General features: G+C 41.0%; 1 protein-coding gene across 1 annotated transcript in view; it reads left to right on the plus strand.

The window, feature by feature from the left end:
- The window catches only part of clstn2a (calsyntenin 2a), a 214619-nt gene that overhangs the window by 159378 nt on the left and 31419 nt on the right, over nucleotides 1-23822 (plus strand). The window contains exons 3-9 of the mRNA XM_015957243.3: nucleotides 40-235; nucleotides 3008-3119; nucleotides 3200-3296; nucleotides 7925-8074; nucleotides 11167-11352; nucleotides 11660-11917; nucleotides 12884-13005. Coding sequence (XP_015812729.3) covers nucleotides 40-235; nucleotides 3008-3119; nucleotides 3200-3296; nucleotides 7925-8074; nucleotides 11167-11352; nucleotides 11660-11917; nucleotides 12884-13005 — 1121 coding nt within the window. The remainder of the gene's footprint in view (nucleotides 1-39; nucleotides 236-3007; nucleotides 3120-3199; nucleotides 3297-7924; nucleotides 8075-11166; nucleotides 11353-11659; nucleotides 11918-12883; nucleotides 13006-23822) is intronic.

Genomic DNA, 23822 nt, shown 5'->3' on the forward strand with positions numbered 1-23822 from the left:
ATTATCTCCTAATATTCCTTTTCCTCCTGGTCTGTTTAGGGGAGATTTGTGCCTTTAAGATCTTCGGTCAGGATGCCCCGTTTGAGGCGGTGGTGTTGAATCGGACTTCAGGAGAAGGAGTACTGAAAGCCAGCAGCCAGGTGGACTGTGAAAGCCAGAAGGAGTACACCTTCATCATCCAGGCCTATGACTGTGGGGCTGGGCCAAATGGAGCGGATTGGAAAAAATCTCACAAGTAAGTCAAGTCATTTATAGACAAACCCTCTGATCAGACCCGTTTTATATATATTCACGACACACGGACAGAGGGCTCCTGATTGCCTGAGACAGACTAGGAAGCAGCAGAAACGATAAATAAAAAGTACAGATGGTTGAAAGTTGGTGAGTGGTGTTTTCTGTATGTAACCACCGAAGTAGTTGTCTGTGCTACGATGTCTCCCTCTCCCCGCAGCCGTGCACGTACCGCCGCAATGACACATTTCCTTTTTGATGCATGTGGGCCACCATAGGTGCAAAACGTACTCTGAACTGTGCAGCGTAAAGAGGTAAAATGTTTATAAACACTGGGACTTTAAAGTGACAATGTGTATTTTCCCTGGCAATGGGGTAGGTACATACCTAAATCATTGCAAGAAAGCGGTATTTTTGTGTTTGAGTAAGACCTTATCAACAGATAACCATTAGGGTCAAAACTCCAGCAAAATGAAAATTGCGTCAGACTCCCTTCCATCACTGGCGAAGAGTGAAGAAATAAATGTGTAAAGCAACAATGTTTATGAAAGGCAAATGTTTTGTAACAATTGTTACAAATGAGTAAATGCATTTTGTCATCACAGGCTTCCGTAGAAGGAAACATAGAGTCTAATATAGCGCCTCACAGAGACTTTAGACCAATATTTTATACCTGATTTTTATGGTTGTACGTTATGAAGCCGCCAATATTTTTTAACAACTGAGTATCATTTAATTAATTTTCTATGACATTTCGATGGATATTTCCTGAGACTAAAGCCTGGTTTATGCTTCTCCGTCAGCTCCGCAAGGGGCAGACGCGCACGGATTGACGCAAGTGTTTTGCTCTTTTACTTCTCCGTCTCCTGGAGAGTGTTGCAAAGCAATTGCCCGGCAGGACAACAGAGGGCGTAGCGCTGTTCTGTGGTATCCTGTCATGTATCGATCCAAGATCGTGTGTTTATATTGTATTTTTTGTGTATATAAGAGACTTTTAACACGGACATATTTGTCTCTCAATCTCCCACCGCTTCATGCGCTCCCCACCTCTAAACCCATGTTTCCTGTCATTTCCGTCCACAAATAAAACGCTTGCTGCACATCTTTTCACTCCTTCAGTCACGGGGAATTAAACGTTCATATTTTTAGAGTTTTTTCGCGAGGTATTCTTCAAGCTTCTCCGTGTCTGCCGCTAGTTATCCTCGGCTCTCTTTGCAATGGTGGCGCTGTAAACAACAGCGGCGTCCTGACCAATCACAAGCTTGCGTAATCTGTCTCGTTCGATGGATGTTTAAAAAAGTGGGCTCGACTCCATACGTACTTGCGTGCCTGCCGGAGCCCTACGCAAGGACAAATAATGGCGTTGCGTGTCTCCGCACTGATGCAGACGGAGAAGCATAAATCAGGCTTAACAGTGAAAACTACACCTTGAAGATGAGACAGATGTTTCTGCCACTTCTTCCAATAATTTAGGGCATTTTTCCTTAAATAAGAAGAGTGAGAATTTCCTTCATAATAACTCAAATTCATAACCGAAATAATTAATTAAAGATGGCTGTTTCTGTTTTCTGTTTGCTCTTTCTAAAATATTTTCTCTGCTGGTTATTCTGAGTGTTCCTCCCTCAGCAATGCTGCAGCCATAGCTGACATTTGCAGATGTCTCGGAGGATGTGTCCTCCTAATAGCCCATCTATAAAAATGTGCATGCCTGTGTGTGAATTAGACTGACACGCAGGCGTACAGGTGTGAACAGCAGCAAATCAAATCTTCTGGTGCTTCAGTCAGAGACAAAAAGCTGCTATAATAAGCTGCTGCTCTGAACTGAAAGTGGGGACAGAAATGTAGTAAATTGTTTGATGGATTTCTTTAGTGAAGTATAATTGACACATGGTGCATTAGCCTGAGTGTTTGTGTGTGCACATCTCTGTGACATTATCACAGCATGACATTCTGAATAGGGCTCATTAAGCTAATGCCATTAATTGGCCAGATGTGCTTTCAGAGAAAAGCTTTGAGCTGTTGTCAGCGAAGGTCACCGGTGAAGAAAACTCCTACGTCCACATCACTGCTCCATTAATAGACTTTAGAGCTCAAATGTTAATCAGAGTCCAGAGTTCATTTGCTATGCAGATGAAATTGGGAGTCTGTGTGTTTCATTTAGAGAAGAGATGAAAAAGTTAAGAAAAATATGAAATTAAACAATTTCAACAAACTGGCTGCAGAATTTGTTGAGGATTATTCAAAGCCTGTCAATAAAAGATTTTTTTAATCACTAGGGTTAGATTTAAAAGCAAAAGCAAGAGTATTTACTTAAAAAGTAAACATCTAATCAAGTTTCCCAGGTCTAGTTTTTAAAATAATTCTATTTTTTAATAAGTGCTTGCATGTGTATTTATTTATTCTAACAGCATTTTTAAAAGTTAGGCCTTATTCTCAATAAAAGAAGATTAAAGGAAACATAATTAACAATAGCTTATGATTTAGTCTGCAGCATGTTCTGGACAAAAATATCCATGAAAACATGACAAATCATCAGCTTTATGTTATATAACCTAATGACTTTCCATGAAAAATCTGATGCAGCATTAATGAAAGGTTGCCCTCATTGTGCCTCGAGTTGGCTTTTGTTTTGTCTGCTCCAAGAAACTTTAACGCACCACTTACTCGTGATTGTTTGGCATTTTCAGGAATCATGGTATCCTTTTGCAACAGCCTCTTGTCTGTCTGGGCTCCTAAAAAGCTGCTGCTCGTGTGACTCATTTATTCCTGCTTTCAGGGCCGTGGTTCACATCCAGGTGAACGACGTGAACGAGTTCAGTCCCGTGTTTAGAGAGTCTCTGTACAAGGCCTCTGTGACCGAGGGAAAGATCTACGACAGCATTTTACAGGTATTTAAACATTATAGTTTAGTTTTGTTTCTGTTGTCTGAGATTCTGCTGAGGGACTAAAGACTGGAAACCTGTTTCAGGTGGAAGCTTGGGACCAGGACTGTTCACCACAGTACAGTCAGATCTGCAACTATGAGATAGTCACTGCAGGAACGCCATTTGCTATTGATCGTAACGGTAAGAGCGAGTATTCATGGGTTACACAGAGCTGTGGGTGGATATGTGACCAGAAGCGACGTGGAAGATTCTGGGTCACCCGAGTGTGGGATTGTTTTTATTTCATCTGTAAGATTTATTCACAGGAAGTTGCAACGTTGCACAGCAAGCAGAGTCAGTGGTAGAGTCACATTGTTGTTAGCCAGTCAGAGGCGAGATGTCCAACTACCAGGAAATACGACTCCAAATCCTGATGTCTGAAGGCATTTTGTCTTCCAGCTGACTTCTATGTCCTCAAACAGGAGCATCTGAGCTTTTTTCCCCTGAGGACTATCCATCCGTTGATCCATCCATCCGTTTTCAGACGCTTATCCGGAGTCGAGTCGTGGGGGCAGTAGACTAAGCAGAGAGGCCTAGGCTTCCCTCTCCCCAGCTATGTGGGCCAGCTCCTCCTGGGGAATCCCAAGGCATTCCCTGGCCAGCCGAGGGACATAATTCCTCCAGCGTGTCCTGGGTCTTCCCTTGGGTCTCCTCCCAGTTGGACGTGACCAGAAAACCTCTCCAGGGAGGCATCCAGGAAGCATCCTGACCGGATGCCCAAGCCACCTCAACTGGCCCCTCTCCTTCATTTCCCTAGAGGACTAATCTATTATTATCTTATTGTGTTATTATTGAGAACTTTGCTTAAAGGAGAAATATGTATGAATTCTACAGTGAAATTGTTACAAAAAAGTCTAACGTCTCAATCATGTTGGAAGGAAGGTTATATTGAAATAGTTTTCGTTCTCAGCCGGCTGGGGGGTTGTCAGTTGTTCTCCTTTAAGAAAGGCCAAAGAGTGACATAGTTACAATCTGTGAGCCCTCTGCGTCGCTGAGTCTGCACCGAGCTAACGCTGCAGTGCCAGCCAGCATTTGTAATTAAACACCGGCAGGCAAAAGCGCCAGAGATGTTTAAAAAAAAAACGAAGACAGTAAACAGGAGCAATGTTACAGTGAAATGTGTGCATGATGTGAATAATGAGTCAATGGTGGTGTTTTACTTCCTTTAATGAGTCGTTTAGAACTATAACAACAAGCCAATAGCAAACAACCACATTACCTCTAATGCCAGAAAGATATTACCATAATAAGTGCAGTAAGTGCTCCTTACTGTAAAGCACCCCATAGTGCTATCCCGAAAGATAAGAATGTATTTTCTACTTATCAACTTACAGTCTTCGTTTGTCATCTACAATTTTCTGGCCCTGATCCATAACTGGCAACAGCCATGAAACTCGTTAAATGGTAGTGAGAAATTAACTTTTTGCTCAGAAAAATGGACTGAAGTTGCAGCATTTGGCCACGAGATGCCATTCTTACTACAGTCTTACATATTGGACCTTTAAAAGAAAATTGTTTTTTTTGTCTAACTTCACCTCTATGATATTTCAAAATGGAAGAAACTCTTTTTTTCTGACTACTGCGCCATTCTTGTGTCTTTTGCACAAACACAAAGATTACTGTCTTGATGAAAAGAAAAGCTAAATTTCTGAAATCTTTATGATTTCACAACCTTCTGTGAACATGAGTCAGTTTCAGCCACAGATCAACAGACCTTTTAAAAGCTGACCGTTCCTGCAACAATCAGCGTTGCCAACACAGAAAGCGTAACGATCAGAATCATTTTAAGTTCCAACAGTCATCCTTTAAATGAGAGTTTAGTCACATTAGTCACATTTTCAGACAATAAATTACAAATTAATATAAAATAAACAGCAATCACAGATCAAATGTAGTTTTTATATAAAACTGTGAGTCATGAAGTATTTCTTTTTTTGACACACAGTTAAATGTGAGTGTTTGTGTGTTTTATTATATACGAGAACACACTTTTCTTTCATTTTCTCAGGGTCGTATTCATTTTTCCTCAGAAATTGCTCTTTGATTGTAATCTCGGAGTCTCAGTGTAAATTTGGCGGATTCAGTTCAATCTCCTCTCTAGCTCAATAAAAGATGAAGGCTGAAACTAAAGTTTTTTTGGAACAAACTTTGTGACAAGGAGATAACAGTAATAGATTTGAGTATTTTCCTGCAGCTTCTTTTCCAAACAGGTGAATCACGGAGCTGAATCCTCTGGTGAGGAATGTGACCCGGTTAGCAGAATCTCCTTACAGGTTCTCTGGTGGGGCCTCTAAAGGTGGTTTTCCAGGAACACTACTCAGCCTAAAACAGCTCTGAACAGCGTGGCTTCAATCGGCCCATCGTAGTGTAGTTTTGTTTCCATGCCTGCTCCATGACAGAAAGTGTGTGCTACAGTGTAAGGTAACCAGTGTGCTTTACAGAAACGCAACTAAGCTGAAAAACTTTGATGTTGCTGGACATTTTGCTCAGTTTCATGGCTTTTTGTCAGACTCTGAACCGGGAAATGGCAGCAGGCTGTGACACAGAAAGCAAAAAACTCCGGAGCCACCAGTGACTCCACCCCCTTGCCAAGCAGCTGCCAGAATCACGTTGCCAGCCCAACTCAGCCTCGTCAGGTACCTCAACGGAGCAGGGACTAAAAATAGGGGAGAACGTAGAGGGAAAATACCGAACCGTGCCCTTGGAAACAGTGGTGAGGCCGAGCTGCATCGGTCCGAGTTGCTCTGAGTAGCGGTCCTGGAAAACCACCTTTTGTGTGGCACTGGCACAGATATGTTTAGGGTTTTATTGATAATATGTCTCTTTGGTCTTACTGAAGTGGTCAAGAATGTATTTGACATTCTCGCTCACTGTTAAGAGCGAAAATAATAAAGGACAAAATGTAGGTAGATATGCTGTTTTATGTATTTAAAGTAAACATATTTATGAAAAGACGGGGGTTACTTAAGGTAGAAAAATAAAAAGCAGAATTTGCTTGTGCAGCGCATGTTCCTTAAACTCAGTGCAGCAAAATAAAAGAATGTCCTTACAGCTCTGCACCTGAAGGTAATCTCACATTCTACCTGCTGTCAAATGACAGAAACATTGTTGAGATCCAGTGCCGTTATCTGCAATTCAAATAGCCCCTGTAAGAAACTGTCTGAGCCTGACTCCTCGCTTGTCGTGTCGGATCACTTTAGGGTTTTTAGTGGCTTTATGCAGCCATCCTCTCTCCTCCTCCCTTCGTTTTCCTCCTCAGCAGCAGTGGAATGGTTTTTTTGTAGAGTGAAGCTCCTTGATCCAAACTAATCCATAAAATAACAATGGCCGATACAAACTGTTATATAATTATGGCTCTTCGTTGTCATTACTGAAGCGAAACAATGACCTGAATCAGCCAGTGAAAAATAAATGTACTTCATTAAAAGAGAGTAGCTGTTATTAGAAATACCTGTTAACTGTGGTTCTCCCACATCTATACATGTGTGGCTTTAGAGGATCTCCATGAGAGAAGACAAAAATAAAAATGCATGTTCATCCAAAGACTGAAGGAGACATTTAAACAGCTTCAGGCGAAGCTGCAGTGGTTTCTTCCTCCACATGAAGCGAGATCGAGTTTCATGGAAGACAAATGAGGATATCAGTGGTGAACAAAGAGCAAACTGTGTGTACGAGCCTTAGAGATAGGTGACGTAGTGACGAAGCAGATAAAAAGCTTGCTTTTGCTATCCATTATTGCTTTACTCTGGGTGATTTTGTAATAAAGTTAATCCTAACTCTGTCCTCAGTGTTAAAGCCAGTTATGAATGTTTTTTTCTTTTTGTCTCTGAAACTTTCATGTTAGATTAGTGGCTCCCAAAGTTGCCACTGTGGGTCATGAAACACTAAGATGATTTCCACAAATAAACAACACTAAAAACTATTTAAAAAGCCACTTTTTTGTTAAGATGCTGATTTTTTGAGAGCCTCTTATCAAACAAATGATGCTTCATGCATCCATTGCTAAAAACAATGTCACACACTGAAGTCAAGGCTGTCTTCTGGCCCCACAACTGACTACAAAGTTGAAATTATGCAAATTTCCTCACAGATTTTTGTTTCTACCTATTTGAGCCTAAGGTAGTATTTTCTATGCTGGTTTTTAATTTTGCATCCCAGCTCAGCTTGTGATGGTTGATACCAAAGTTTCTTCTGAGAGCCACTAAAGGAATTCTGGGCACCACCAATAGAAGATGCACTAAAGTTTGACAACCAATGGGTTAGGTGACAACAGTCAATATGGATGAGAGAAAAGAAAAACTTGTCAAGCAAAAAATCAAAATACGTTTCGTTTTTTTAAAATATTACTTTCAAATATCTTCATCAATAAATACACGATTCTCAGTATGGCAACATGTTAGCTTGAGGATGCTATCAATGCAACATCTGATACGGTAAAATTGTCTTGCTAAATTCTAGAATAACCTGGTGGTTATGCTTCAGAAGCAAACAAAGATAAAACCATTTATTCACTCTGTGATTTCCCGTCCAGCAGCTGGTGGAGAATGCTTTGCTGTTTCTCTCTGATAACTCAGGAAGACGTTTATTTTTCTGTTTCAATGCAAAAATTATTTCTTATTTTTTTCTGCCAATTTTTTTAAACAGCAGTTCATGTTCAGTTATTGGGTATGAAACAATCTGACAATATTTTATTGTAAAGTCAGCATGACATTTGTGTTTCCTCTGCTTACAAATAAGCATCATTATTTTCTGCCTTTGTTCTCCTGCAGGTAACATCAGAAACACGGAGCAACTGAGTTTCGACAAACAGCAGAGCTACAAGATTTTGGTGTCTGCCTTTGATTGTGGCCAGAAGAAAGCCAAAGAGGATGTGGGGGTGCACATTGAAGTCAAACCTGTCTGCAGACCTGGATGGCAAGGTTAGAGATAGAGAAACAAACAGAAAACATTTGTAAATTGGATTCTGCGTTAGTTTGAAACATGGGTGCGCGAACACACCAGTATTTAATCGATGCCATCAGAGCCAAAGAAAGGCGTTTTAGTGCAAATCCTCCTCTTCAAGGAACATCTGTCTCATTTTAGAAGGAATGTTTCTGGAAGGAATCAGAGAACCTGACAGAAACCTCCAGAGGGAATCCTGACTGGAGTACTTTTTTTTCCTCCCTTAACATGCCAACAACTTGGCATTCGAGTCAGCCCGTCTCCCAGCTGCGCCACCTGTCAGCACTGACAGCATCTCAGAATCAAACTCATGCAGGGATGAGGGAGAAAGACAGGCAGGAAGATGGAAGGAGAGGGAAGTAAATGGAACGGGCAACATGAGACAGAAAAGCAACAGGATCAGGAGAGTCAGATAAATGTTTCTAAAGCCATTAAAAGTAACTAAAATCAGTGAGGAACTAAGTGGAAAGTAATATTTTTAAATAATTAACTAAGATTGTACAACATTATTTTTGGTTTTATTATTTTTAAATTTAAAAAAGTTACATTACACCACTTCAGAGGCTAAAATGTGTTCTTATTGTGTTAATTTGTTCTTGTAAAGACAAAATAAGCTTTAATAAAACAGCTGTGATCATTCTAGAAACTACATAATTTCCATTTTAATGCACAAACCAGCGTTAGTGCTCCAGCTGCTGCAGGAAGCCTGGAAAGCAGCAGTTTGAGAGTCAGCGAAGCGCCGGTAATGTTTCTGTTGTTTATTGCTTTCTGCCAGGTGGTGTTACCTTGTAGCAGATGTTTAATCTAAGCTGTGGACTTTTTTGTTGAACAAACGTTGATTTTGTTTTATTTTGGAGAATTTTGTCCACCATGATGAAAGCTCCTTCAGTGATGAGGGAGTTTGTTCATGATGAAGAAAAACATTCCTACTGTGGAGTTTTATTCTCATCTGTCAGGGGCACATCTTAAGCATCTGTCTGGTCTCCAGTGCAAACATGAGCAAAAAGTCTGTGAACACCCCCACCCCCAATGAAAGCCAACGTTTTCTTTAGGATTGAAATTCGGGCTCTGAATATAAAACTCCAAAACCGTGTGAAATGACGTTTCCAGCTAAATCTGTTCCACATCCTCCAGTTTTGACTAATTCTGCTATTTTTACTGCTCATCAATCTAATTGCATCTGAAAAGTTCAGTGTTGAAAATGTGAAGTTATCGGTAATAGATTAATCCAAATAAAGAAAAATAAAGATGATGTCACACATAAGATCCACCGTAAAACCAGACCCATGTGAATTAATATGTATAGGATCTAAAACATGATGTTAACTTTTATCTAATAGCATCATATTTCACAGATTGTAGCTCCAAAGATCTGCAGAACAAAAGGAACTGAGAACTGAAGAGACAGGAGTTATTTCAGATCCTAGCAGCCACCGACATCAGCTGGCTCCGGACAGCTCCTCTTTCTGTCATCATCCTTATTAATGTTGCATTATCTTTTGTAATTTGCGCTCAATAAAGTGGTTATAAAGTCAAACCATTAACCCATATGAAGCCTAATGTAAAACCATTAACTCTTAGTAGCATTAATGCATGAATAATACATAAAGCCGTGATGAATTCAGACCCAGTTCTCTGTGCACCCCACATTTTCTGGTGTGTGTGTGCGTGTGTGCGCGCGTGTGTGCGCGCGTGTGTGTGTGTGTAAAGGTCAGCGTTGCTTCGGCAGCTGCTTTTTAAAGAAGACGCCTGAAAACTCATAGAATAATAATATAAAGTGCCAAAACTTTGAGAAACGGTTGCTTGAGACAAGACAGTGTAGGTACTAATCGGAGCGGATCGGTTCAGGTACAAACACAACACAGGGTCAGGTGACTGGAACCAAGCGACTGGAATGGGCAGTCCTAGGATTGTCGTTCATGAGTCCAACCGCCGAGGGGAAGAAACTGTTCTTGTGGTGAGAGGTTCTGGTCCGAATGGATGTGAGCCTCCTGCCAGGGAGCGAGTCAAAAAGACTGTGTCCAGGGTTACACAAATACCGTTGGTTCACACGTACAATCTGGGTTTCTTGATTGACGATTCGTTCACCTTCAAACCTCATGTAGAGAATCTTGTGAAGAAGCTGACGTTAAAACTGTGTATGTATTTTGAAATAAGTTGTTTCTGTTTTAATGCAACGAAGCGACTTGTTGCTGAAACATTTTTACCTGTGCTGGATTATGGAGACATGATACATGAATGCTTCTGCTAAATGTCTTTGATTGCTTGACACTGTGTACCACGCTGCTCTGAGGTTCATTACTAACCATAAATTTCTGACTCACCAATGCGAATCAGGTAGGATGGCCTGCTTTTACCAGCAGGAGGAAGACTCACCACAGATTTATGCACAAGACAGTACTCGGACTGCTGCCCTCCTACATAAGTTCCCTTCCTGAAAGGAAAAATGCTGGTCACTATTCTCCTCATCTGCAACATTACTTGTTGCTTTCTGTCCCATGTAAATGCACTGAACTAGGCATCAGTGGCAGGCCGACTGGAAAATGAAAGAGTTAATTTCGTTGAGTGTTTTTAAATCTAAACTAAAAAATCTTGAGGTCAACTCTATGACATGTAGCTGTTTCATTTAGATAGCTTCTAACTTTAAAATTTTTAACTACTCTATTTTTATGATGTTTTGTGTTGTTTTTACGTGTTTTAACTGTGTAACACGTTTTCTGTAACTGTGTGAGGCTTGTCGCTGCCTATCTTGACCAGGTCTCCCTTGAAAAAGAGGTTTTTAATCTTAATGAGATTTTCTACCTGGCTAAATAAAGGTTAAATAAAGATAAATTAAACAAATAAATAATTGACAGTACGATATGCACACAGTCCAGACCTTCTCCAAACCATATCAGGAGTGAGGCGTTCTTGTTCAAGATGAATGAAAACAAATCATCTCAGTTTCTTCACGTTAAAATAAGTAAGATGTAAGAGCCTTTTCTCTGTCATCTCTTCCATGATCTTATAAGATCAGTCAAAAAATGACATTAAAATACTCAGTAATATATCCCTAATCTGGTCTCCTCAGGTTGGAACAAGCGGGTGGACTACGAGCCAGGAACAGGGAGCAAGCAGCTGTTTCCCAAGATGCACCTGGAAACGTGTGGCGGTCCCTTGTCTGGCATGAAGGTGATGCTAGAGCTGCAGACAAACCACATCGGAAAAGGTTGTGACCGGGAAACTTACTCTGAAAAGTCTCTCCAAAAACTCTGTGGTAAATAAAAGAGAGAAAGGAGATGAACTGAAAGGCTGTCTTGTTGAAATGGCGTGTGTGTGGTGGTGGTGGTGTGTGTGTATGTGTGTGTGTGTGTGTGTGTGGGGGGGGGGGGGGGTAATATAAAGAGGATAGGTCGATAGGTTAATAATCAGATTTCCATCAACGTTGCTCCTTTTTTATTCTCATTGTTAATTAAACTTATCTGTTGATAACCTTTCCTGTAGCATTTCACCTACTTTTTATCTTTGTTGACATTGAAATGTTTAGTCTCTTCAGTGTTACATCTCCTTGTGGGGTTGTCCAGGTGCAGCATCAGGCAGCACCGACCTCCTGCCTGCACCCAGCCCGTCCACAAACTGGACGGCGTCTCTGCTCACTGACAGCGGGCGAGACAGCGACCTCATTTACAGGTTTGATGGGCATCAGGCTACAAACGTTCCAGATCACGCCGTGCCCCAGAACCTGACAGACCAGTTCACCGTAGCGATGTGGATGAAACACGGACCGAGTCCTGGACTCCGAGCTGAGAAGGAGACCATTCTGTGTAACTCTGACAAGACAGGTGATACAATTTTCTCGCAGCAACTGAACCGTTTCCTTCATTTTTTTTACTAACTGTTCTAAATTCTGAATTATTTGGTGAATTTATGATCAAAATAAACCATTGCAAAGGCCGATAATTAAACAACTAAAATCCTGCATTGCTCTCTTCTCTACTGCATGTTTGAACTGTGTAATTAAAGACGCCATCTGCACTTTGCAAGCTATCAGAATCGTCTAGATGGCTTAGTAGCTTAGAAACAGTAGAGAAGCTAATTTAAAACTTTATTGATGTCTGTCTTGTTACTATGACCGGTTACTTTTTTTTATACCAGATGTTTAGAGTTTATAAATAGGCTCAATCAGAGGTTTTTCTTAAGGGGCGTCAATAAATAAAATCCATCATTCCTATAATGTTGCTAGGTGATGATTAGATTAGATTAGAGAGTGGCTAATTCACAGTAAAATGCTAAACTAAGTACCTTTGGTGCTAACGTTCTCCTAGTTCAGAGAAATTAGGAGTGCAGCATCATTATGATGCAATGCGTAAGTAAATTATAAAGTACACATAACACACATATTCTAAATGTTAAGTCAAGGTTTCATTTTACAGTGTGATATTAGGGATAAATCTGTGTTTGTCCTAAAGCATTAAGGGAAAAGGTATTTTTTTCTGTTTCTAACTTCCAGCTTTTGTTTACCGTGCATTTTTGCAGTTTCACATTAGAAGACAGTCATGAACACGGCTTTGAGCACATTTCCCTAAATCAAATACTTATGAATAAAATAAAACTTCTGATTATCCCTAAATGAACCTTTATTGCCCTTTTTGAAGCAGCTGTAATGAGTTTTTAATTAGTTAACAGTTTTTGGAAACATTAAATCACAAAAAAATGAATGAATGTGTAAAATTGAACATTAATAATGAAGCTCGCAGACAAAAATGATGCATAATGTATTTTATTATGTGCGTGTTTGTCTGTTGCAGAGATGAACCGCCACCATTACTCTCTTTATGTTCACAACTGCCGCCTGGTGTTCCTGCTCAGGAGAGACTTCACACAGATCGACACTTTCAGACCTGCAGAGTTCCACTGGAAACTAGAGCAGGTGTGTGTGTGTGTGTGTGTGTGTGTGTGTGTGTGTGTGTGTGTGTGTGTGTGTGTGTGTGTGTGTGTGTGTGTGTGTGTGTGTGTGTGTGTGTGTGTGTGTGTGTGAAGATTGAAGGTGATTCTCTTCAGCACATGAAGTGCTATCGTTATTTGTGTAGTGAAGGGAGACGTTTTCCCCTCTAATTACCAGAAGCCCACCAACACTTTCTTCTCCACTCGGCAGGAGATAAGAAAGTAACGGATTTCACACACACACACACACACACACACACACACACACACACACACACACACACACACACACACACACACACACACACACACTCATGGGCAAAAAGTCTGTTTAGTTACGGTTAATAGCTCTCCCAGCTGCAGCAGAGCTCTTATCAGCCATGAATCCAGAACATTGTCAAACTCCTGTGCAGTGAAAGTGCTTCAGTCATTTAGAAGACCTCTGCCAGGAAAATTTTCATCATATGATTTAGCTTCAGTTACTGTTGGAGAACATAAAGAAATAAGCTTTCACCCGAATGTTGCACGGAGCTTCCCCTGCTTGCGTAATACAAGTGTGCTCGCCGATGCTTTCAAAAGCCTCTGCCTTACGTAAGTCGCAGCGCAGACTCTTCTCCTGAACGTTTAGTTTCCAGTTTGACATTTGCTTTTTCTTCTTTTTTTAACATGTTGCAATAACTGGGTCAGATTAGTGAAGATGAAACCATCCAATTCAATTATGGTAATCATTAGGATGGAAGCTTTGATTAGAAGTCATTTCAGTTCTCCACTGAACCATTTAGCACAAATAAAAAATCTTATAAGATGAAATGAAATTATTTTTTATGTATGTAGAGATATTTCTCATTTTAACACACTCTCCCCTGCTCATAATGGTTCATGAATGTAAATTTAATCTCCTTCTTTACCCTTGAGATGCTGGAAAAGTCCACCTTCTTCAGAGATCCTTAGAAAATTAATTAAATATGGCCACCAGTTAAGCTTTTGCCTGTGTGATCATTTTGTAGGGCTTGAAAATGTTATTAAATCACTTAAAAATTTTCACCTGAATTTGGAGGATTAAAAATCGTTCTTCACGTTGCACCGGCTCAGTGTTCAGGCTGCTGTGAGACATTTAACCCAGAGACGTCTGCTGCAGCTCTGACATTCAGCACTGTGTTTTGTCCCTCTAGTTTACCCTTCTAGGTCAAAGGTAGATTAAAAGATGTTTTCCTCAATCTGCTGTTAGGTCCTGGCTGTGAACGTGACAAAGAGATGGCTTCCAAGCAACAGAACTGTTATCGCCCCGTCATTCTGTCTGCGTGCTTTTATTTTCCTCAGCTGCACAGAAAACATTAAGACGTGTATTATGGGGATTTAATTTGCCCCTGTTCCCTTTGAAAGAAGCAGCAGAATTATTCAGAGAAGGTAAGGACAATGTTATTCACTGGCACAGAGACTCGTTAAAAATAAATTCAATCTAAGGAAAGACTTGTGGGGGCAGAAAAAATCATGAACTCAGTGTTTAACTTATAGTCTGCAGTAAGAAGGAGGCTGTTGTAGATAATAAATTATACTAAATCCTTTATAACTTAGACTTAATCACCTCCTAAAGAGCTGTGAAAAAATCTAGTTGGTCTCTTTGCAGTTTTTTCTCTGTTGTGTCACTTAAATGTTTCAGATCAGCTAAAAAAATCTAAGTTAACCTGAGTAAATACAACGTTTAGCTTCAAAATGTAGATTTTTTTATTAAGAGAAAATAGTTTTACCTCCTAAACCTTGATTAGAACACTCAGCAACAGCTGCAGTCAAGCATTTATGATAAATGACAATAATCTGTCATGTGTGGAGGAATTCTGTCCCATCTTCTTTACAGAATTGTTTAATCCAACCAAATCAGAGTTTTCTAGTAGAAACAGTTGTTTAAGGTCAAAAGTCAGACATTCTCAATTTTGGTGAGAAAAAATAAATTGTGGTTGCTTCAGTTACTGCAAGTAATTCAGGTCCTGAGGCAGACCATCACGCCACCACCACCGTGTTTGACTGCTAGGTTCTTTTTTCTGACAAACAGCGTTACGCCCAGGAGGCATCAGTGGTGTGGAACAGCAGCGGGGTGGTTTACTCACGTTTCGTGGCGCGTCATTCCACACCAAGGTAGTCTCCGCCATCCTCCTCGCTAAACTCGTGAGATCACATAATCCCTTGAGACTTCAAAGGTCACTGTTTGTTTACGCCATCCGCCATTAAACCGAAATGAAGAAGGAGATCCCACTGATATCACTGTTTGATGTCATATATGATGTAATTCCTCTCCACTGCCAGGATTAAAACCATGAAAAACACACTGTTGCACTTCTGGAAAGATACTGGTAGTAAATAAGTCGTCGTGTCACATGAATATCTGCATAGGCAGGAAATCGCACCTCTGCAATAGACTTTTATTTTGACAATTACCGGACGTTTTACACTGATACTGTGTGTGATTTCCTGTCTAGCCCTATGTTAATTGCAGAAATTGACACATCCCAGAAGCAGCTCACAACAAAAATAGCCCAACGTAACCCTATCTTTAGCGGTGCAGCTTCAGGGACATGCCTGAAAAGTTCCACGCTGCAGCCAGTTTCGATCAACCCCATAGACTAGAATGGATTGTATTAGAATCAGCGACGCACCGCTGCCATTCTACGCCATTGATGCCTCCAGTTTGGACTCATTTTTAGCTTTACACCAGACGTAACGGGACACACACCCTTCTGAAAGATGTACTAGACTTGTCAGTCTATCAAGCAATTTCCCATAACTCTTGACGATCGCCAAGATGTATTTTTTTACATTTGTGTGTTTTTTAGGGGGTAAGCAGAGGTTTTAGAACTCTACCATGGATATTACTCGCTTGCTTATATAATTTTTCACTGCTCTTAGCTGCTGACTCATTTTTGTTAATCAGTTGGAAAAATCTAATTGAAATCAATGAATTTTGTCGTGTTTCAATATCAGAAATCTTCTGAGTTTTTAGTGAGAAGACCTCTTAGACTCAGACTCAGCTCTGACAGAAATAAACATGTCTGATGGGTCAGATGTCTGACCTCTGCCTATTCTCTTGATTCAAGTCACGTCAAAAAACAAATATGCCTTTTCTGAACGAGATGATTCTTTTCTCGCTTACGTTTAACATTTAGGGAAATAACGAGTGTACAAACGTTTTACCTCCCCACAGAGACATCGTATTGGATGGTAATTAAGTGATGAGTCTTAGTCAAACTGCAGAACCTGAATTTATCTTTATTAACCCACTAGATGCAAATAATCACATATTAGTCCAACATCTGATTTACCACTTACTCACAACAATCATTGCATCACTCAGAGTTCCAGTAGTAGCTGATTGCTGTTGAAAAGCAGTGTGGTAAACAGGAGGAGAGTGGAGTGTTGTAGCTCCGGCACTTAGTAGGGACACTCAATGGCTTCCGTGGCAACTCCATTTAGCTCTATTGATTTTGCAATTCTCATCCCAGGAGAGGTGGGGGAGAGCGGGATGAAAGAAGGCTGGAGAGGAGAGGAGAGGAGAGGAGAGAAGAGGAGAGGAGAGGAGAGGAGAGGAGAGGAGAGGAGAGGAGAGGAGAGGAGAGGAGAGGAGAGGAGAGGAGAGGAGAGGAGAGGAGAGGAGAGGAGAGAGGCTTCCATTTCCACATCGATCCGGCAGTCTGAAGGAATGTCACATCTGACAGAAACCTTTACACATGAATCTACACACACACACACACAGTCACACACACACACACAGGATGCTTATCTTTCTTCTTTTTTAAGTTCCAGTAATAGATTAAAGGATGAGTCACTCGTCTTTGGACACATTCTTCACTTTCCCTGAGCCTATCTGCACCGTCCAGCTGTCTGTAGGACATTCGCTGAGTCTTAAAGTCCCGTTCAAATCAGGGTTCATTCATTAAACGCCCTGTAAGCTAAAGCTGGGGTAGAGATTTATCATGTGGAGAATCTAGCAGTTCGGGTTTGAACAGCTGGTTTGTTTTCCTCATCATTAGGAGCAGGACAGCAGTGTTACTTAAACTTTTTGACACATGAAAAAGTTGCTTCAGCTGTAATATTTCTGTCCAGATGACAGGTGCAGGATGGCTAATCCTAGCTTGTGAATCAAACACAAAAATACTCGTTTTCAAAGCCTTCTGCTCTTTGTCACCAACGTCTGATTCCTGCAGGATGCTGTCAGAGCCTGAGTTGTACATGATTAGTCTCCGCTTGTCAGTAAAGCATCTGCCTTTATCTGCCTTATCTGGCAGGCACCACCACTCCTGTTGTTGTGTAGCTTGTTCTCTGCCCCCAACTTGATTACAAGCCCCTGTTTGTTTCTCAGAAGATTAATTGGGTTCAGTTCAATTCCTCCACTCCAGCCAGCGTCAGCAGCGTCTCCAGTCACCGCCAGCCCTGTCCTCGCCCGTTGCCTCCTGTGCCCCAGACGCCGGCCCCCCAGACTCCATCTTGGCCTGCGTTGGGCATCTGGTGCCGCTGTCGGTACAAGATCTGTTCGGGTGCAAAATTGCTCTGGGTCCGTCGACTGCCGATGACGTCTAAGTAGTTGATTAGCTGAACATGAACCTTACGGAATTACGTAATCACGTTACGTTGTTATCACGTTACGTTGGTCCAGGCAAATCTTTCTGTTGGAAAGATGGACAACTTTTACAAAGAAATCCATCATTACCTCTTTGAAAATACACTTTTAGCATAGAGCTGCATGTATATTAGGGCTGAACGATTAACTGCATGTGCAATTAAATTGCGATGTGACAAAAGGAGATTTTCTAATCGCAAAGGCTGCAATTTGGCAGCGAGTGGTTAGCGCAATGCTAATATGCATGGAAAAACCCATAGGAATGCTAATACTAATATCGCCGATTACATTATTACAAATTATGAATTAGAAACGTGCCAAATGATTCCATTTGGAGTCTAATAGAAAGTAAAACTACCATCAATCAAATAAGTACAGACAGATATTTTAGTAAAGCCAGAAAACTTTTAACTCCAGAGTTTTGGCTAGCAGCTATGAGCGTAACTGAACTACGCATGGACAAGACGTCAAAAACTCTAAACACAAAATACTTCAATAAACGGGACACACTTCTTTCCTGCTAATACAATTTCACAGGTGTTGCTAATACCTATGATCCTTCAAGGGATGTGCTCAAAGAGGAGTTCAACATTATGAATAAAATAGTGTTTTCTTTTACGAATACCATTATAAACACAAACTTACGTCTTAAGAAACATTATTTTAATAACAAAACTGCTAAATTCTTTCCAACAGTATAGATGTGTAGTGTATTTTGTCCGAGTGGGTTTGCCGTACTTTGACGTCATCGGCAGTCGAAGGACCCCGGGCCGAATTTGCACCCGAGCAGATCTTGTACTGGCACCGGCCTTTCCCCATTCTTTTCAGTCCTGTGTCTTTCCTAATGGCTCCCATCTGCCTCTCGTCTCCCAATCACTCTAGATGTCAGCTCCTTGTGTATTTAAACCCTCCCAGTTCTGAGTTCCTTGTCCGTTCATTCTTTCAGTTCCAGCGTGTTCTTTCTTAAACCTTCTTAAAACGTCGTCAGCAGCCTGCCTGTCTCATTCACCTGCGTGTGGATCCTCACCGCAGCCACTCAACTCACCTGAACATGACAAAAAGGCCTTCTTTACACGTCTGTTAACATTATTGCATTTTTTTTTATTTGTTATCACTAAATTTCAAGCATCCTCATTTGAATATTTAGGAGTTCTCTCTTTTACATGCTTTCTGTGTTTCACAAATAACTTTGCATGATGCACGTTAAGATCTAACAGAAGTGTTTGAGCAGAAGTCGTGCAGGAGCGTTTTTGAGCCTAAAAACAGGCACTTAGTTCTGTTATTGTGTGATTAAAACACACGCTGGGTGTGTTTAGCGGCCACACTAATGCACCGATACCTTGTTTCATCCTTCTCTTCTTTTTCTGTTTCCTTTCACTCCATCAGTCCGAATTCATGCATCAACGAAAAACCCTTTCATGCTGATTGTAAGATGGATCGCTAATAATTTACTTTGCAACACTTCATTAACCAAAGTTGAGTCAGTGAAAGTAAACAGAGCTTTATAAACACAGTCAAACATGCAAAGAATTTTAAATGATTTGCGTTCTTCCTTTACTAACTTGTTCCACTTCTCTCACTGGTATGAGTCACATTTCTTTGCTCATTTTTAGACGAGCTCACAAATTTTACCAGATTCATGTTGAAAATTAATTAAAAAACACATAATTTATTCTCCTGTGTAAGCTCCCTCAAAAGCATCCATTTTTTCTTTTACATTGCCTTTTTTAACATTTTTCATTTTCTTTCATGCTTGTCCATCTTACAATAACACATAATTGGCTTACATCAAAAAGAGCAGAATAATGGCAGAAGAGAGGAGGCCGGTGGGTGCTGAGGTGAGAAATGTGAAAAAGAAAGAAGAAGATGAAAGGCAAAGAAAAAGAGAGAGCGAAGTCAGAAGGGGGCGAAGCTGTGGAGGTGGGGATAACAGGGGAAGGAAGAATGGGAGAAATTAGACCAGACAATAGAGCATGAAACAGAAAAGATAAGAAGATGAAGAGCAAAGGTTGTTTGTGATTCCGCAAGGGAAAACTTTCCTCAGTGTATCTTGATTAAGCTAAATTTAAAAAAATGTTCAGCAGTCAGAGACTAGAGACAGCAGCAGAAGAGTGTTGATAGAATATAAACTGTGGCTTTCATGTAGATCAATTCAATTCAAAGATACTTTATTAATCCCAGAGGGAAATTAATGTGCCTAAAGGTAATTTAAGGTGTGTTTACGAAACTTTTAACGCAGCTGAGGAAACATTCATCTCAATAACCTACACTTTCACCCATTTTTCTTCATGTCACTCTGCAATTATAAAGCTACAAGCTGACCAGATCAACTCTAAATTATGTTTTGTCCTGCTTTAGTGTGAGATTTTCCAACATGAAAAGTTATGAGATTTTGACTAAATGTTGTTAGGTATGTACTCCAGGAGTGTGGGGTACCAGGCCCTCTGATACGGGATGTTAGCTCCCTATGACCGGTGTCGGAGCTTGGTTCGGAGTTGGACTCTGCCAAGGATGCCCTTTGTCACTGATTCTGTTCATAACTTCTAAGGACAGCATTTCTAGGTGCAGCGAAGGTGTTGAGGGGATCCGTTTTGGTGGCCTGAGGATCAAGTCTCTGCTTTCTGCAGATGATGTGGTCCTGTTAGCGGACTTCCGCTCCAGGGATGAGAATTGGTTCCTCTAAATCTGAGACCATGGTATTGAGTCAGAAAAGGAAATGCCTTCTCCAGGTCAGGGATCCGAGGTCCTGGCCCCAGTTTTGAGTTTACGTATCTCGGGATCTTATTCACGTGTGAGGGAAAGGTGGAGTGGGAGATCGATAGGCAGATTCGTACTGCATTTGGAGAGATGCGGGTGTTGTACCGATATGTCCTGGTGAAGAGAGAGTTGAGCCAGAAGGTAAAGCTCTCGATTTACCGGTCGATCTACGTCCCTACCCTCATCTATGATCACGAGCTTTGGGTAGTGACTGAAAGAATAAGATTGCGGATACAAGCGGCTGAATTGAGTTTTCTCCACAGAGTGTCTGGGTTCTTAGAGATAGGGTGAGAAGCTCAGTCATCAGGGAGGGGCTCGGAGTAGACCCGCTGCTCCTCCACATTGAGATGAGCTAGCTGAGGTGGCTCAGGTATCCAGTAAGGATGCCTCCGTAGTGAGGTTCTCCAGGCAAGTCCAACCGGGCCAAAAAACCCTTACCTAGAAATTACCAACGCAAAGAGTATATAACTAACTAAAAAGGTCCAAAGGACCAACCACGATCAATCCTAAAACAAAACCTCCTTTATTTAAAAGGGGCAAAAATCCCACTAAGTAGTTAAACAAAAGGTTTTGTCTGAAAGACAAACCGACCAAAACACTGAATTAACCAAAAGTGTCCAAACCACTAAAATAGCTCAGGAACTCAGAGACGTCAAAAAGGGGAGAGATCCCCACCTGGTAATTTACCAAAAGATGGTCTCAAAGACACACCAAAACCAAAAGTTTACCAGTTTAACTTAACTAATCCCAAACACGCACAAAAGTCCTAAAGTTGTTTCTTCACAAGAAACAAACAAACTGGTTTAAACCACAAAACCGTCAGACAAGTTAACCACCAAGGGGAGAGAACCACACGTTGCTGCTGCAACCACCAAACATTTCTCTCCCCTGAGGAGCTCCAGCTGGCCGCTTTTGAAGAGCCAGCTGATGAGGTGCAAAGTCCCAGCTGGCTTGACTGCTGCTCTGGCGCTGTCCATGGTCCTGAAAGTACGGACAGCTTCCCAAGGAACTGCTGTCCACGGTGCTGCTCTGCTGCTGCTGCTGCTGTTGAACAGGGAATGAAGCGCAGCACACCACTGGGCTCCAAAACGGCGGCGGCCGTAACACGGGAGGAGACCCAAGGGAAGACCCAGGACACACTGAAGGGACTGTGTCGCACGTCTGGCCAGGGAACAACACCTTGGGATTCCCCCAGAAGAGATGGCCCGAGTGGCTGGGGAGAGGGAAGTCTGGGCCTCTCTGCTTAGGCTGATGCTCCGTATAAGCGTGTGAAAATGGAGGGATCCAAATGACAAAATAAACACTGTCCAGTGATCAAATGTGATCATTATTAAATTATTTTGCCACACTCTGCTCCACAAGCATATTATTATTCCAACTGATATGTACCACTCCTTCAAAAGGCTAAATGGGCTTTCTATCACCACCAAACAGCAAAACTGTCACCTGTTGACCTAAACTGGTTTCAGGTTCCTTTAAACTTAAAATATTTTTTAAATGAGGATTAAAAATGTCATTTTACATTTTTAACTCTTAAAAACTGTTTTATTTTTCTCGTTAACAGGCTCAGTGCAGGTTGACCTAATTGCTGTTGCTAAAAAGTGTAAGTAGTAATTATTGTATGTATTTGGGTGCTTTTAAAGCTTAATATAATCAATCAATCAATCAAAGCTTTATTTATAAAGCGCCTTTCGCTACTCTGTCGGGAAGCCCAAGGCGCCGAACATGGTACATGAGAAATGTGAAACATGATGAATAAATCGATTATAAAAGCAATTCAAATAGTGCAAAAAAACGTAAAACATTAAAGTAGAAGACAAATGGGTAAAACAAGGGATAAAGAGACCAATGAAAACAGGGAAATAAAATCAACATAAAAGAGGGCCAAATTCAAACACGTTCAGGGAACGGCAAGCGGAGGAGGTGGGTTTTTAGGCGACTCATTATACCACCCTACTCAATATACTACCCTACACTTTGACCAATGTGATGTGAATGTCCATATAAATATGGAAATCCAGTCTGATTGGTCTTTGAATGTTTAACCAGAAGATTTAGAATTATTTGTTTATTCAGGCATTGTACGACACTTTGTATCAATTCAAGAAGAGAGTCAAGTTTATAAAAAGTAAGAATTTATTTTCCAAACAATTAAAAACATGACAAGTTAGCTAAGACTACTGTGATGGATGGATCTAGGTGGATGTGATGTGATGTATGGTGACCATGTGTGAATGTGAGGTTATCAGAACCTTCGTATCTAGAAGAACTGAGTTCTGGAAGTAAAAAGGACAGAATTTGGTCTGCATTAACTAGGAAGTTGATTCTTATCAAACCCACATCAGACGAGATTCATGTTGTGTCTACCTCACCCTTTTCGAAGACCCTTTTCGCGGATCCAGAGGTCAGGAAGGTCGGATGACCTCGGGGCACAGAGGTTTGTAGAATAACTGCAGCACTGACTCTCCAATCCAGAGATGTTTCCGAGTCACAACAGACAGATGGAATCATTTGCCTCTAGAAGGACTCTTAGGGAGTCGGAACAGTATCAGCTTTGTTCTGCAAGAACCGTTTGCGGTGTCAGCTCCAGTGTGTAGCAGGATTTTCAACAGCATGTCAAAAGCTCTGGGTTAAAGAGGTTTCGCTCCGGACGGCCGTTCTGTAGCTTTCTCTAGAACTGACTCACCGTGAAGTGAGCTCTGTTTTAATATTCTCATATTATGATTTCTTGTCAGCGTGAACGTGCCATATTAAGGGGTATTAACAAGAACCTCAGAACATCAGGCCTTCTTTCAGATACAGGATGCTCTGATTTGTGGTAAGGAAATATCTATGTGTCATGAGTTTACCTTAACTTTAGTTCATCTCTAATGAACCTTGTGTCTGAGTGTAGATGATGATTGCCTTGTCATATCAAACATTACTGATCATCATATATATAAAACTTTCAATGTAATAATAGCATTAATTTCCAACTTCAGTAATTCAAGCACAGATTAATCAACCTTATTGATTTCAGCACAGATTAATCAAGACATTATTGTTATTCCATTTCACGAATGATTAACTCATATGAGCTGAAAACAGTCACTCTTATAACAGTCCAGTCGGGCCTAGATAAGCAGACAGGCTTGGCACAGAAGGACCTTGAGAAGGGAACATGATGTTGAAGTCTTGACAATCTGAGTGTAAACACGCAGTGTCGAATCTTTTCCTGCAACTTGGAAGATTAACAGACGCACAGAGGCAGATTCATGTCTGCAGGTGACCGATGGCATGTAGGTCAGTCTGTAGATGAAAACTGACCATTTCTGGACATCAACAAAAGAATATATATGAAAAAAGTGATAAAGCCCAGTTGGGCAGATATGCGTAGTGAACCAAAAATGCTATAAAAAAATCACCAATGACACTCAAGATGTTTCCCTTCCAAGGAA

Source organism: Nothobranchius furzeri, chromosome 11 (assembly GCF_043380555.1).
Source record: "Nothobranchius furzeri strain GRZ-AD chromosome 11, NfurGRZ-RIMD1, whole genome shotgun sequence".
In the NCBI taxonomy this organism is placed as follows: domain Eukaryota; kingdom Metazoa; phylum Chordata; class Actinopteri; order Cyprinodontiformes; family Nothobranchiidae; genus Nothobranchius; species Nothobranchius furzeri.